At 47.7% G+C, this 15,811-nt stretch overlaps 1 protein-coding gene across 1 annotated transcript; it reads left to right on the forward strand.

The window, feature by feature from the left end:
* The first annotated feature begins 4,944 nt into the window (after positions 1 to 4,944).
* Positions 4,945 to 14,054, forward strand: LOC125350641 (paired immunoglobulin-like type 2 receptor alpha). The gene is made up of 5 exons (XM_048345428.1): positions 4,945 to 4,999; positions 5,267 to 5,635; positions 7,660 to 7,857; positions 8,691 to 8,716; positions 13,989 to 14,054. The coding sequence occupies exons 1-5, from the start codon at positions 4,945 to 4,947 to the stop codon at positions 14,052 to 14,054; spliced, it is 714 nt and encodes a 237-aa protein (XP_048201385.1).
* Positions 14,055 to 15,811: the final 1,757 nt, after the last annotated feature.

The raw sequence follows: 15,811 nt of genomic DNA on the forward strand, positions 1-15,811 counted from the left end.
AGGCACTCTCCCTGAGCTCTTCAGTTAAAGGCTACTGCTTCAACACTTGACCCACAGCACCACTTCCTATTTTCTGGTGGTAAAGTGAAGATCAGTGTCACATGGATTTGCTTGCCCAGGCTGACTTTTAACTGAAATCCTCAGATCTCTGCCTCGTGAGAAGCTAGGAGTACAGGCGTGAGCCACTGGCAACCAGCAACACAGATTTTTCCCACCTGGGTTTGCACTCAACTACGATCCTCAGACCTCCGACTTGCCTGTAACTAGGATTACAGGTGTGAGCCCCTGGCACCTGACCTATCCTGTGTCAAGACAAAACTAAACAGAACAAAACCTGTGGAAAAAATCATCTTTTTCACTACAGAGAACATAGGTTTGTATTCCAGCTGTGGCTCAATCATATGCTCAGAATGGGGATTGAGCAAATTTTAAACTTTCTTATTTTATTTTATTTTTTGGCTAGTCCTGGGCCTTGGACTCAGGGCCTGAGCACTGTCCCTGGCTTCTTCCCGCTCAAGGCTAGCACTCTGCCACTTGAACCACAGTGTCACTTCTGCCGTTTTCTATATGTGTAGTGCTGAGGAATGGAAACCAGAATTTCATGTATACAAGGCCAGCACTTTTGCCACTAGGCCATATTCACAGCCCCGAATTTTAAATTCTTGAGAACCTTGTTTGCTTATAGTGAGAAAGTTAAATATCCAGTCATAGAGTGAAGGGGAAGGAACAGAAGGAAGAAACGTCGAAGTGTCCATGTACCCAACCCTAAATACTTTCTTCCCCCTACACTTCTTCTATCGCTGGAGTCCATCTGATAATATATTGTCCATATAGTGAATAATGTAAACAGAAGGAAAATTTTTGCGTGTAAAACAGAGAGCCTGCGCTACAAAGCTTTGGCACAAGGTGGGGCTATTTGCCATGCCTTGAGGCAATACTAGCCAATGATATCCTTTCATGGGTTCTTTAAAATTAGTTGAAGGAACACTAAATGCAAAGCGTTACCAATCTTGAGGAGCAAGGGGTATGGTATAAAAACAATCTTTTAAGTCATACTATTTTGTATGTATTTTGTGGAATGGCCATAGGAGAGCGCAAACCTGGTTGTAACAGCCCCATAAGTTCCATTGTGGCATTTACTTGCCGGAGATCCTGAAGAAGTCTCTATTTCCCAGATTTTTTTTTATAACAAAAATAGGTGAATTCCATGGGTAGTAGAAGGAGCAATGTGACCCAACTCCAGCCGTTCCTGCACCAGCTACTGGGCGGCAATAATCGTTTCAAATGATAGGGGCCACTGATCCACCCACACTGGAGTCTCTGATAAACATGTGATAGGATCGGCATGAGGGGCAGGATGAGCAGCAGCCCCCATTAAAAATATCCCAGCCCTTGTCTATGAGGTCGGGGCTGGGGTTGAATGGGTTCTCAAATGCCTTGTTGATGAATTCCCAATCCCCCTGAAGGCAGTAGCCCTTGACTTAAAAGTTGTCCAGTAACGGCATCACTTGGGCTAAACAAATAAACTCTAATTTTTTCCATAATATCCCTCCTGCACAAATTGATGGGCAAATGATCCAATACATAAGGTTGAAAAGTCTCAGAATGGCTCTCACCGTCTCTTCAATTAAGGATGGCACTGCTCTGTTGGGGATCTGTGGCACGGCCAATGCCCTGTAAGGATGTGAGAGATGCAGTAAGGGGCCAGTGTCTCTTGGCTATCACAGACACATCTGCTCCTGTATCTAATATGCCCCGAAAGGGCTTTTCTTGATATAAATTGTAAGCTCGGGCCGTTCTTGTTTTATGTTTTGAACCCAAATATGGCCGAAGACCCAAAACCTCTTTTTCCCCTAGGGTTTGTAGTGGCAAAGGCATCAACTGAAATTAAAGAAACAAGGATGAGCTGAGCAAGTCTTTGTCCTGCAGGGATAGAAATAACACTAGCAGGCACTGAAGCCATGATTTTTATTTCTCCAGTATAATCCTGATCTATCATTCCTGGGATAATATGTAGGCCCCTTAGTGCAGAGCTGCTGTGGCCTAACAGTAAGCCAACAGATCCCCTCAGAAGAGGGACAATGACTCCTGTAGGGAGGGCCTGGACTCCCATTTCTAGAGTCAGTACTGTGTAGGTGGAGGAACAGAGGACCAGTGCTGCACTCCCTAATGTTGCTCCAAGGAGACTGGAAACTGATTGTTGCTGGGGGTTGTCAGGGGATAGGCTTGAGGTTGGGAAAAGGAAGGGGCCGCCCCAATTTTTTGCTGTGGGGTCAGGGGCTGGCCCCTCTGCCAGTTTCCCAATATCGGGCAGCCAGTAGAATCCAAAGTAGATCTACAACTCTTGGCCCAATCCTTCCCCTTTTTACAACGGGGAACTACCAGCTCCTCCCTTCAGTGAATTACAAAGATTTAAATGAGCCCCTTCATAGAAGAAGACAGTAACCCTGGCTATAGGAGGGCAAAGAGCAGGAGAATCCAGCCCAAGGCCAACTTTTGACCAGGGAAATAAGAGTAGGTGATGCTGCACCTGGAGCAATGGTGGGCGCAGCCATGTCAGGCACTGTGCTTCGTACAGGGGGAGGCACAAGTAGGAGAATCACAGCCTACACATAGAGTGAGGCTACACTCCAAAATACCCAATGGGAAGAGGAAACAGGAAACGGAGCTGCATGGGCAGAGAGTCTGCTGCCCAGTGTGAGGCCCTGAGTTCAGAGCCAAGGACTGATTTTAAAATAAAATAACACAAGAGTGCTCAGCCTTGGACCAGCTGATCTGAACGCAGTGAGGGAAGAATCCAAGCTCTCAAAATATGGCCCTAGGGGCTGGGAAAGTGGCTTAGTGGTAGAGTGCTCACCTAGCATTCATAAAGCCCTGGGTTTGATTGCTCAGTACCACACTCATAGAAAAAGCCAGAAATGGGCACTGTGGCTCAAGTGGTAGAGTGCTGGCCTAGAGCAGAAAGAAGCCAGGGACAGTGCTCAGGCCATGAGTCCAAGCCCCAGGACTGGCAAAAAAAAAAAGGAGGGGGCTGGGGGCTGTGAATATGGCCTAGTGGCAAGAGTGCTTGCCTTGTATACATGAAGCCCAGGGTTCAATTCCCCAGCACCACATATGTTGAAAACGGCCAGAAGTGGCACTATGGCTAAAGTGGCACAGTGCTAGCCTTGAGCAAAAAGAAGCCAGGGACAGTGCTCAGACCCTGAGTCCAAGCCCCAGGACTGGCAAAAACATATATATATATATATGGCCCTAAACCCTGCCTGAGCCTGGGCATCTGTCTCTCCCCACAACCACGCGAAGCACTAAGAGCCTCCCAGGCCCAGTTACTCACCTCACCCCACTGCTGCTCCTGGTGACCGCACACCCCAGGAGGCAGCACGACCAGTCCCCTGTGAACCAGGTGCAGCTCACTGTGGCCCATCCTGAGTCCTCCCATCCATCCTCAGAAAGGCAGATGACATGCACAAGGCCAGAAGCAACTCTGAGGCCGACTCCCAAGCTGCCAGGCCCCTCCCTGGAGGCCCCTGGGCCTCTCCTGTGACTACCTTCCCACCAGGGACCAAGTCAGCTTCAAGGACAAGTCCTCAGTTTCCAAAAATGTTGGGAAACCCAGGGGGAAGCAATGGGGGTTTGTAACCCAGCAGCTCTCCAGGGGTCTCTGCAACATCTGGCCTGTGGGAAGGGGGAAGAGAAAGCAGATGGGGAGAGAAAGCAGGGAGAGCCTGGGGGGAGGGGCAGCACATAAGGGGCAGCCAGGATTGAGGAAGTTGACGAAAGAGAGAGGACACCCACTGCACAGTGACAGCAGATGATGACATGTCCTCGCACATAAACTTCTCTTCCTTATGCCATCACTAAGCGGACACCAGGCTCCTCCCGGGCATAGGTGGGCACAGACGCCCACAGAGCCAGCCTGTGAATCACCAGACCTCCACCCTCAACAGCTCATTTGTGTCCAAGTGTGCCAAGGATTGGGAAATGTGTGACTCAGTGTTGCTCCCAGCCTTTGCCCCAACCCAAGGGAGGACCTGCGGCCTCCTTGGTCCCTCTGCGGAGCTTTGGTTTCCAGAGTTGGCATCCAGAGACTATGTCATGTGGCCAGTCCAGAGCCTCAGCTCAGCATAGGTTAAGTGGACCCCGAAGTCCAGAACCAGCCCCCTCATGTGACACATACTCGGCCCAGCATAGGGCAGAAAGGCACCAGGAGGGTGGCGTGACACCAGAAGTCCCTCAGTGAGTGTGTCATCCACATGCCTGAGGAAGATGCCCACCAGGCACCAGGAGGCAGCCCAGACACCTGAAAATTGGGGAGTCCTCACTCAGCCTGGAGGGGAAGACAAGGAGAACTCATCATCTTCCTCACTATTTCTGACTCCTGAGTCTGGGAGCAGGGCTGAGCAGAGACCTGTGCCCACCTTCCCCTCTCTGCAAGAGCCAGTGCTGGCCCTGGGCAGCCCCTTCCCCTGCGATGATGGACAGGCCACGAGTGGGGGACAGAGTGAAGGCCAGAGACACCCAGACATGGGGAGGGTAGGGAAGGGGGAGGAAAGAAGGGCAGAAAGATGGAGAGGGGAGGGGAGGAGGCTGCACAGGCCATGAGGAAGGACCACACAAGGCAGAGGGTCAGGATGGCACATGCGAGGCCAAGGACAAGGTGAGCCCCTCAGCACCAGAGGGGAGGAGGAGGCTGGACGAATGTGTCCTCAGTGGCCACGAGAGAGGCCCTTCTGTGAATTAAGAAAAGGAGAAGCCACAGGGTGAAGGAAGTTGTTGGCCCCAAGGAGGTGGGGGTGGGAAGGCCTCCATTCTCCACACCCCTGCAGAGGAGTCTGACCCAGAATCTCCACACACCACTCACCCTTCTTCGGCAGCCCAAGGGCTACATCAGGACCTCCTCTCCCCTGTGACACCCCAAGGCTTCATGCCCAGAGGAGAGCAGCTATGAGGCAGGTCCTGGTGGTCCTGCTGCTTCTGCCTGCAGCAGTCCTGGCAGCAGGTAAGTGGCCACAACCACCCTGGCTCAGGCTCTGCCCAGGCCACAGGGAGCTGGGGTGCTGGGTGTGTGGAGAGGGCTGCGTGGGAGGAGGGGCCAGGAGCTCACAGGCTGGGCTGAACCCCAACCTTCACCTGCTTTCCTCTCCCAAGCCTGGAGACAGACAACCCTGCCTCTGCCCCACCAAACCCCAGGAATGCAGAAGCATGAGGGTCTGGGGTTTGCCTCTGCTTCCCACTGCCACGACTTCACATTCCTTCTTCTTCCCAGCAGACAGCCCTTATTTAATGATCCAGCCTGAACATCTCTCTGCCTTCCTGGGAGGCTCCGTTGAAATCCCCTTCAGGTTCTCCCATGCCTGGGAGTTGGCCCCGGATCCCCAGGTGAAGCTGTCATGGAGATGGAAGTCATTCTATGGGGAGTTTATCTACAACAGCACCCCACCTTTCATCCATAAGCAATTCAAGGACCGGCTGGTCCTGATCATCGCAGAGGATGGGGTCTCGGGCTCCCTGTCTATATCAAACTTGCACAAGCGGGACGGGACCACGTACTTCTGCCGCGTCCATCTGAAGACAAAGCAACATGGCGAGAAGCAGTGGCAGTCCATCATAGGGACCAAACTCACCATCACTAAAGGTGAGGCGCACCCCTGACCCCTCCACACCCAACTCCACATCCCCTCACCCTTGTACCCTTCAAATCTTCTCACTTTCTTCTCCTTGACCTCAGATCTCTTCTTAGGACCCTGACAATGTCATTTTTGTTTCCTCTTGCCAATAACCATCTCCAAACAGGGGCTGCTTCCCCTTCCCTTTGCCTACCAGTGGCACCTGAGGTTCACCACAATCCCATGCCCAGGGCCTCAGCCCTGCCTCTATAGTCCAAGCTCTAAGGTAACACCAGCACCCCAGCCCTGCCTGCTCCATGACTTGCGATTCACTTGACTTCTCTAGAACCTGTCCTGCCTTCACTGTGAGTTATCTGCATCAAACCTTGCTCTCCCCACAGCCCTGAGCTCAGCCTGGGGCGCACAGCAGGCATCTGATGGATGGCCTCCTTGGTCTCTAGGCCCACTGTAACCCCACACCATCCCCTGTGCCCTCACCTTCAGTCTCCCCTCCTCCCCCGCCAGAACACCTCTCTCACCCCTGCCTGCCCCACACCCCCAGCTCCTCTCCCTCTGTTCTTCTCTTCTCCCACCCCTTGCCAGCTATCTCTCCCATAGGAGCCCACATAGTTTTCTAGTCACTGGGTTTCTTATCTGCCAGGCTGCTCTCCTGTGCAGCACCCACCCTCTTGCAGCGCCCCCCGCTGGCTGAGCATACATAAATGACTCTCACTGTCTTACATCCCCATCCTACAAAAGCCATGGACATGCTCATTTTGTACAGAGAGAAACATTAAGGCCAGAGGAGAGTCTTATATCTCCAGGTAATCAGTGTAAAACTACAAGTGTGGGTCTTGGTCAATTGGTAGGGCCCTAGCCTTGACCAAAAATGCAAGAGAGAATACAGGGCCCTTCATTCAAATGCCAGTATTCACACACACACACACACACACACACACACACACACACACACACACACACAAAATTCTCTGGTCCTAGGGTGTGAATTCAGGGCCTGGGTGTCTCTGAGCTTTATGGCTCAAGGCTAATGCTGTGCTACTTGGGGCACAGTGCCCCTTTGGGCCTTTTCTGCTTAGTTTATTGGAGATAAAGAGTTTCACAGATTTTCTTGCCCAGGCTGCTTCGAACTATGATCTTTATATTTCAGTCTCCTAGACATTAGGATTATAGACATGAGCAACCAGCTCTCAGTTTTCTGTAAAAAAATTAATTTGTAGGGGCTGGGAATATGACCTAGTGGCAAGAGAGCCTGCCTCGTATACATGAAGCCCTGGGTTCAATTCCCCAGTACCACATATATGGAAAACGGCCAGAAGTGGCACTGTGGCTCAAGTGGCAGAGTGCTAGCCTTGAGCAAAAGGAAGCCAGGGACAGTGCTCAGGCCCTGAGTCCAAGGCCCAGGACTGGCCAAAAAAACAAAAGAAAGAAAGAAAAAGAAATGTATCCAATGCCTAACGTATGAAACTGTAACCTCTCTGTACATCAGTTTGACAATTAAAAACAATAAAAAAATTAATTTCTAATAAACATGAAGAAGAGGAGGGTTTCACAGGTGCAGATTTTGTTCCATTTAGCAACTTGACAAACATTGATGGCTGCACAGCAACATGAATGTACTTGGTCCACTGAAATTCACACTTGCAGATAGTTTAAATGGTGTCTTTTATGTTCCATACATTTATGACAAAAGATGGTTTATTGCTATGATATATGAGTAGTGAAGTCACTTCTTATTCTCTTAAATGGTAGTGTCAGGATTTAACTTTTGTTGTTTGGCATCCTCGTGTCTGTCTGTCTGTCTGTAGGTACTGGAGTGTGAAGGCCAGTCCTGGCACTTGCCTGGCAGGTGCTGGACTGCTCCCATCCCTCCACCCAGCCCTGGGCATCTGTAGTCTAAGTTCCTCCTCCTCCCTGAGTGGATCTCTGAGAATGGCTCCCCTCTCCATATTCCTCTGAAGCAGAGGAGCTCTGACATGCCACTCCCAGATCCCACTCTTCCAGGAGAATCTGCTGACTTCTGATCTGTCCCCAGCTATCAAGCCCACCACCCAGACGAAGACCACCACCGAGAGAAGCACCAGCGTCACCTCAGAAGTTACCTCAACCAGCTTCACAGTCGCACAGTCGCAGCCCCTGGGTCTGGGAGCTGTGGTTGGGATGGCAGTGGCCATCACTATGCTCATAATCGGGGTGCTAGGACTACTGGCCTTGCTCAGGTGCAGAAGGAAAGGTAAGTGAACCAGGGCTAGCCTTTCATGCTGCCTCCAAATGGGTGTGTGTTGAAATACACTTACACTATCAACACTTAAGATGTTTACTAAAAATGTACATATTGGCCTGGTGCCAGTGGCTCATGCCTATAATCCCAGCGAATCAGGAGTCTGAGATCTCAGGGTCAAGGTGTCAAGTCAGCCAGGGCAACAAGTCCTTGAGACTCTTAACTGCAATTAACCACCAAGAAAACCCAGAAGTTGAGCTATTGTTCAAGTGGGTTAGTGCACTTGCCTTGAGTAAAAGAAGCTCAGGGACAGCACCCTCATCCTGAGTTCAAGCCCCACAACTGACACCAAAAAAAGACAAAAAGTATAGGCTGGGAATGTGGCCTAATGGTAGAGTGTTTGCCTAACATACATGAAGCCCTGCATTTGACTCTTCAGCACCACAGAAACAGAAAATGCTGAAAGTGGTGCTGTGGCTCAAGTGGTAGAGTGCTAGCCTTGAGAAAAAGAATCCAGGGACAGTGCTCAGGCCCTGAGTTCAAGCCCCAAGACTGGCACCAAAAAAAAAAAGAGAGGCAAAAATAGATACCTACGGATGTCCCTCAAATCCCAAAGCACCAGGCTGTGAGGATTGTACTTGGAAATATTGGTTGTTTTGTTTTGTTTGAGAAGGTTACAATATAGGCCAGGCTGGCCTTGAGCCCTCAGTGCCACTGAGGGTTCTATATTTCATTTAAGCAGCCTCAAGTGAGATCTTTGCAAAACAGCAATAGCACACAATGGCATCTTTGGCAGGACCTCTCTAGATTTTATCCTGTCTCAATCTTCACCTTTTGCTGGCTAGAGAAGAGTTGGCCCACCCTGGGAAAGGTAAGCACAGAGCAGAAGGGACGAGAAGTGGTCTCCAATCAGCAAGGGCTGAACCAGTGCCCACAAATCAAAACTCAAGACTAGAGCCTGCTTTTCCAGGGACTTTGCAGTCAGAATTCTTGGTGCTCATTGTTCATGGAAGAGCTGTGGTAGTGCTAAACAATGTCCATGGAAAGGAAGGAAGCCAGAGAGGACTGCTTAGCAGACAACAAAAACATCTGAAGGAGTAAAAAGAACAAGCCAGGTGGGAGCTGGGGGTAGAAAGGAAGAAACTCCCAGGCCTTCAAAGAGAAGCAAGTGCTGGGAATATGGCCTAGTGGTAAAGTGCTCGCGTCATATACATGAAGCACTGGGTTCAATTCCTCAGCACTACATATATAGAAAAAGCCGGAAGTGGCGCTGTGGCTCAAGTGGTAGAGTGCTAGCCTTCAGCAAAAAGGAAGCCAGGGACAATACTTAGGCCTTGAGTTCAAGCCCCAGGACTGGCAACAAAACAAAACAAACAAACAAAGAGAGGCAAGCATTCCAGGAACTGTCAGTTAGCTCAGGGCTGGTAGAAGAGATGGGAGATGAGAGAAGAGGATTTGAGAAATCACAGCCAACACCCGACCCCAGAGGCACAGGGAGCAGTCACGTGACCACATCAGCTTCCTGTAAGGATGCTGCCAGCTCAGGACAGCAGCCATGCTGGAGCAGCACAAAGGATGGAGGGAAATGGCCAGGACCAGGAAGAGTTCTTATACGGCTGGTAAGGAATGATCCATCCAAAGAGGAAAGACAAGATTATCATTCTATCTATAATGGCAACAGTCAATAAAATAAAAATGCAGGGTGAAAAAAACTAAACCAAGAAGGTGAAAGATTTATACACTAACACCACAGCAGAAGACAATATTGAAAGAAATTAGAGAAGACACAAGGAAATGTAAAGATTTCATGTTCTTGGGCTAGAAGAATAAGACTAGATCCATATACTATTCAAAATAACCTACAGATTTAATGCAAGCACAATCAAAGTTTTAAATGGAATTTGGTCATGGGGCTTGAACTCATGTCACTGTCTTGGAGCTTTTTGCTCAATTAATTTTCCTTTCCAAAAGTAATCATTCATCTTCTGAAATTCATAGCCCAAAGTGGAGGACTTGCACTGCCTGATTTCATATAAATTTCTCAAAGCTACAGTGAACAAAACAGTACAGTACTGACACAAAGATAGACAAATGGGTCACTGGAACACAGCACAGCCCTGAGGTAAACTGTCAAGTACTGCCAAATAAATGGTCTTCAAGAAGGATGGGAGTGCAAATTATTACAACCACTTTGCAGAACAGTATGGAGGTTCCTCAAAAAGCTCAACATAGACCTACCCTATGACCCAGCCATACCACTCCTAGGCATCCTGAACAACAGGTCTCAGGATATCAAAAAGACATCTGCACTTCCATGTTTATCGCGGCACAATTCACAATAGCCAAAATATGGAAACAACCCAGATGCCCCTCTACAGATGAATGGATCCAAAAAATGTGGTACCTGTACACAATGGTATACTACATAGCAATTAGAAATTATAAAATATTGGTATTCGCAGGCAAATGGTCAGAACTTGAACAAATAATGTTGAGGGAGACAAGCCTAGAGCACAGAAAACAAAGGGGCATGATCTCCTTGATATATGACTGTTAAGGGGGGAGGGAGGGGACACTAAAGACCAGGTCTGCGAAACAAAAAACTTCTTGTCAAATGGTATTTCCCACAGGTTTGGGTCAGTGACCATACATTATGTAACTAAAACCAAACAACTACTAAACATAAAAAGGTCTAAAATAGGGGCTGGGGATATAGCCTAGTGGCAAGAGTGCCTGCCTCGGATACACGAGGCCCTAGGTTCGATTCCCCAGCACCACATATACAGAAAACGGCCAGAAGCGGCGCTGTGGCTCAAATGGCAGAGTGCTAGCCTTGAGCGGGAAGAAGCCAGGGACAGTGCTCAGGCCCTGAGTCCAAGGCCCAGGACTGGCCAAAAAAAAAAAAAAAAAAAAAAAAAGGTCTAAAATAGGCCTCTCAGTGGATCACAATAGCTCAAAAGCTATGTATGTATGTTCATATAAGACAAGGATAAGCAAACTCTATTCTTGACGTTATATTTAAAGTTCTAGGTGAATTTCCTTAGGCATATGCCACCTGGCTACTGTACATGTTTTTGGTACACTGGGTATTATACTGGGTATCCCATCTGATCTAGGAAAGGGAAAGAAAAACGAGGGTGTAAGATATCACAAGAAATTTGGGGCTGGGAATATGGCCTAGTGGCAAGAGTGCTTGCCTTGTATACGTGAGGCCCTGGGTTCGATTCCCCAGCACCACATATACAGAAAATGGCCAGAAGTGGCGCTGTGGCTCAAGTGGTAGAGTGCTAGCCTTGAGCAAAAAAGAAGCCAGGGACAATGCTCAGGCCCTGAGTTCACAGCCTAGGACTGGCCAAAAAAAAAAAAAAAAAAAAAGAAATGTACACACTGCCCTATTTTCTAACTGTACCCCTTTTGCACAACACCTAGTCAACAAAATTTAATTAATAAATTTTTTAAAAGATGCCAATCAAAATGAACTCCAAGAAGATAGAGAACAAGAGGTTTTGTTGTTGTTGATTTAAGGTTAATTAATTAATTAACCTTAATTAATTAATTAATGCACCATATGAAATTCTCCCCTTCTTTATTTTCTTTTTTCCTATTTCATTTTCCCTCCCTCTGGTTTATCCCCTGTAGTCACTGTGTTTAATTCTGGTACTCTCTGTCTTGTTTATATAAGTGATTTGGGTAAGGGAAGTAGAATAACAAAATGGAGAAACAAAGGACAAGGGATGAAACAATGCAACAAATATAGCCAGAAGATTCTAAGTTGGAAATGAACTCTACAACCATGGGGGGAGAGGTCAGAAAAAAAAGAAGGGTGGAGCTGGGCAATGTAGCTCATGCTTATAATCCTAGCTACGCAGGAAGCTCAGATCTGCAGGTTGGCGTCAAAGCCAGCTTAGGCAGCAAAGTCTGTGAGACTCTTATTTCCAATTAACCACCAGAAAACCAGAAGTAGAGTTGTGGCTCAAAGTGGTAGAGCATTAGCCTTAAGTAAAAGAATTCAGGGACAGTGCTCAGGATCTGAATTCAAGAAGGAAGGAAGGGAGAGGAAAGATGGCACCATCACAGTAGGGAGGCACCCTGACTCGCTCCAACTGACTAGTGAGCTGGGAACTCCAACACCCAACACCCCATCAAGAACCCAGCAAAACCAGCAGCCAGAAGCAGTGGAGATATGCAGGAAAACACAAAGGAGTAAAAAAGAAGAGCCGAAAACCTACACGGAGCCAGAGAATCTCCGGGGCACCCTCCCCCCACCAGCTGACCCTGGCCCAAACAGGGCCAGGCTGGGAAAGGGGAACCCAGCGATCGGCAGACAGGCATGATCTCCCTGATATATGACTGTTAAGAAAGGGAGACCGGGGCTGGGGATATGGCCTAGTGGCAAGAGAGCTTGCCTCGTATACATGAGGCCCTGGGTTCGATTCCCCAGCACCACATATACAGAAAACGGCCAGAAGTGGCGCTGTGGCTCAAGTGGCAGAGTGCTAGCCTTGAGCAAAAGGAAGCCAGGGACAGTGCTCAGGCCCTGAGTCCAAGCCCCAGGACTGGCCAAAAAAAAAAAAAAAAAGAAAGAAAGGGAGACGGAGAGACAGTAGAGACCAGGTCTGTGAAACCAAAAACTGCTTGTCAAATAGTATTCCCCACAGGATTGGGGCAGCGACCCAACAGTATGTAACTAAAACCAAACAATTACTCAACATATAAAGGTCAAAAATTGACCTCTCAGGGGAATACAATAGTTCAAAAGCTACGTATGTACGTTCATATAAGAATACTGTCAACATATTGTCTAATATCGACATTACATTTAAAGCCCTAGGCGAACTTTCTTGGGCGTGGTCACGTGGCTACTGTATATGTTCTTGATACATTGTATATTGTATATATGTCTACCTGACCTAGAGATGGGATAGAAAAACAGAGCGTAAGATATCACAAGAAATGTACACACTGCCCTACTATGTAACTGTACCCTTTTTGCACAACACCTTGTCAAAAAATTTGCATTCAATTAATAAATAAATTAAATTTTTTAAAAAAAAAGGAAGGAAGGGATGGACGGAGGGAGGGAGGGAGGGAGGAAGGAAGGAAGGAAGGAAGGAAGGAAGGAAGGAAGGAAGGAAGGAAGGAAGGAAGGAAGGAAAGAAGGAAGGAAGGAAGGAAGGAAGGGCCAAGACCAGCACAATAAGGAAAGAAGAACAGTTGAGGGGAGAGGAATGGCCCAAGGAAGCAACACGAGTCTGAACAGGATTCTAACCATAAAACTCAGTCTGTGGGACAAGAAACTGCCAGTACTCAGAAGGAGAGCCAAAGAAGATGTTTTGGTGAAGGCAATGAAACAAGCCGAGTGAGTGCAGAGGAAGGAAAAGGAGGAAAGTGGGGTACGGGTAAGAAGGGAGGTCAAGAGGGGAGAAAGAGACAGAGGGAGAGAAGGCAGTGCTGGAAGCTGGTGGCTCATGCCTGTAATCCTAGCTACTCAGGAGGCTGAGTTCTGAGATCCTGGTTGGAAGCTAGCTTAGGCAGGAAAGTCCATGAGACTCTTGTCTCCAGTTATCAACCAGAAAACTGGAAGGAGAGTTATGCCTCAAAGTGATAAAGTGCTAACCTTGAGCAAGCAGCTTTGGGACAGTGTTCAGACCCTGAGTTCAGACAACAAGAACAACAAAAAAGAGGGGTGGTGAGGGAGTCAGGGCTGAAGGGTGACAGGTGGACCCAGAAGGGCTTGTCTTTCAACTGCAAGGGAGGACAGGAGGACAAGGATGGGGGCCTCACTTTCTGCCCTGACTGGCGGGGCAGAGCGTCTCCCTGCCTCTGTTTCCCTGAAGCTTAATCTGAACATAGGACACAGAAAAGAGAGTGACAGGGCTGGGAATATGGCCTAGTGGAAAGAGTGCTTGCCTATGTACATGAAGCCCTGGGTTCTATTCCTCAGCACCACATATATAGAAAAGGCCAGAAGTGGCACTGTGGCTCAAGTGGTAGAGTGCTAGCCTTGAGCAAAAAGAAGCCAGGGACAGTGCTCAGGCCTTGAGTCCAAGCCCCAGGACTGGCCAAAAAAAAAAAAAAATTATAAAAGAGGGTGACAGAAGATCACAGGAAGTCATCCTTATACCATGTTGCTTCTTCTACAGGCCGGCCAGGCACAGCCCAAACCCCAGCAGGGTGAGTATGTGGCCCCCAAGGAGACAGATGGGTGAGACCACAGTGCTGGTTTGGAGGTTTCTTTACAAGTTTCCCTATAAGAACAAGCAGAAGTTCTGGGAATGTGACTTAGCAGTAGAGTGCTTGCCTAGCATGCACAAAGCCCTGGGTTTGATTCCTCAGCACCACATACACAGAAAATCCAGAATTAGGACTGTGGCTCAAGTGGGAGAGTGCTAGCCTTGAGCAAAAAGAAGTCAGGGACACTGCTCAGGCCCTGAGTCCCAAGTCTCAAGACTGGCAAAAGAAGGAGTAGGAGGAGGGGGAAGGGGGGAAGGAAGAAAAGGAGGGGAAGGAGGAGAAGGAGGAGAAGGAGGAGAAGGAGGAGGAGGAGGATATCACAATCATACTAATTATTTTCTACAATTAATATGCACTAATAAATAACCGATATTTTATCTGAGCACTTGTGGCTCAAAACCTGTAATCCTAACTATTCATGAGGCTGAGATCTGAGGATTGTGGTTTGACGAGAGCCAGGTTGGAAAGTCCATAACTCTCTTTTTGCCAGTTAACCACCAAAATGCTGATGTGGAGCTGTGTTTCAAATGGTAGAGCTCTAACCTTGAGCAAAAAAGAAAGGCTGAGGGACAGTGGCTGGGCTGTGAGTTCAAGCCACAAGCCACACACACACACACACACACACACCATTTTTATAGGTGAATTTTTATTTTTTTTATTTTTTTTTGCCAGTCCTGGGGCTTGAACTCAGGGCCTGAGCTCTGTCCTTGGCTTCTTTTTGCTCAAGGCTAGCACTCTACCTCTTGAGCCACAGCGCCACTTCTGGCTGTTTTCTATATATGTGGTACTGGGGAATCCAAACTAGGGCTTCATGTATATGAGGCAAGCACTCTTTCCACTAGGCCATATTCCCAGCCCGATAGGTGAATATTTTAACTAAAAGTCTTCATTGTATGTAAAAGTTATATTGGCTTAATATATTTTGGAGGCACTGGCCTTTTTTCTTTAGTGATTTTTTAAATGGGATCTTAGGCGTTGGGCCTGGGCTTGGCCTCAAATCAAGATCCTCCTAGCCCCGTCTCCCACATAGCTGGGATTATAGGCAGGGACCACCACACCCCTCTGGTTTCCTAAGGTAAATTCTTGCTACCTTTTTGCCCCGGCTGACCTTGAACTTCTCTCCTCCTGATCGCAGCCTCTCAAGCAACTAAAATTATAGGCAAGTGAACCAGGCTTTGCTTCATTACTTTCTTTTAATTTATTTTTGAAATATACAATCAAGCCAGGTGCTGGTGGTTCATACTTGTAATCCTACCTACTCAGAAAGCTGAGATCTGAGGATCAAAGTTCAAAGCTATCTTGGGCAGAAAGTCCATGAACTCTTATGGTCAATTAATCACCAAAAAAGAAAAGGTAGAAGAAGAGCTGGGGCTCAAGTGGTAGATCACTAACCTGGAGCTGAAAAAGCTCAGGAACAGAGCCCAGCCCTGAGTCCAAGCCTAATACCTGAACAAAAAAAAAAGTGTGTGTGTTTGCATGCGCACAAACACATTGGTGGAGATGCTTGGTATTCACAAACACATATGTTGAATTGAAATCCTTTTTTTGACTACTTAATTTTAAATAATTTAATAGGAATAGAAAAATGTTTTAAATAGGGATATAGTAACAACAATTTTTCTCAATGAAGCCCATAAAAATAAATAAAGTATTTTTTATACACTGTGTTGTGTTTACAGCACACAGAAATCTCTCACTTGTCTTTTATGGGGAAAATCTCTCCCAAATATTC

The sequence above is a fragment of the Perognathus longimembris genome, chromosome 1 (genome assembly GCF_023159225.1).
Source record: "Perognathus longimembris pacificus isolate PPM17 chromosome 1, ASM2315922v1, whole genome shotgun sequence".
Lineage (NCBI taxonomy): Eukaryota > Metazoa > Chordata > Mammalia > Rodentia > Heteromyidae > Perognathus > Perognathus longimembris.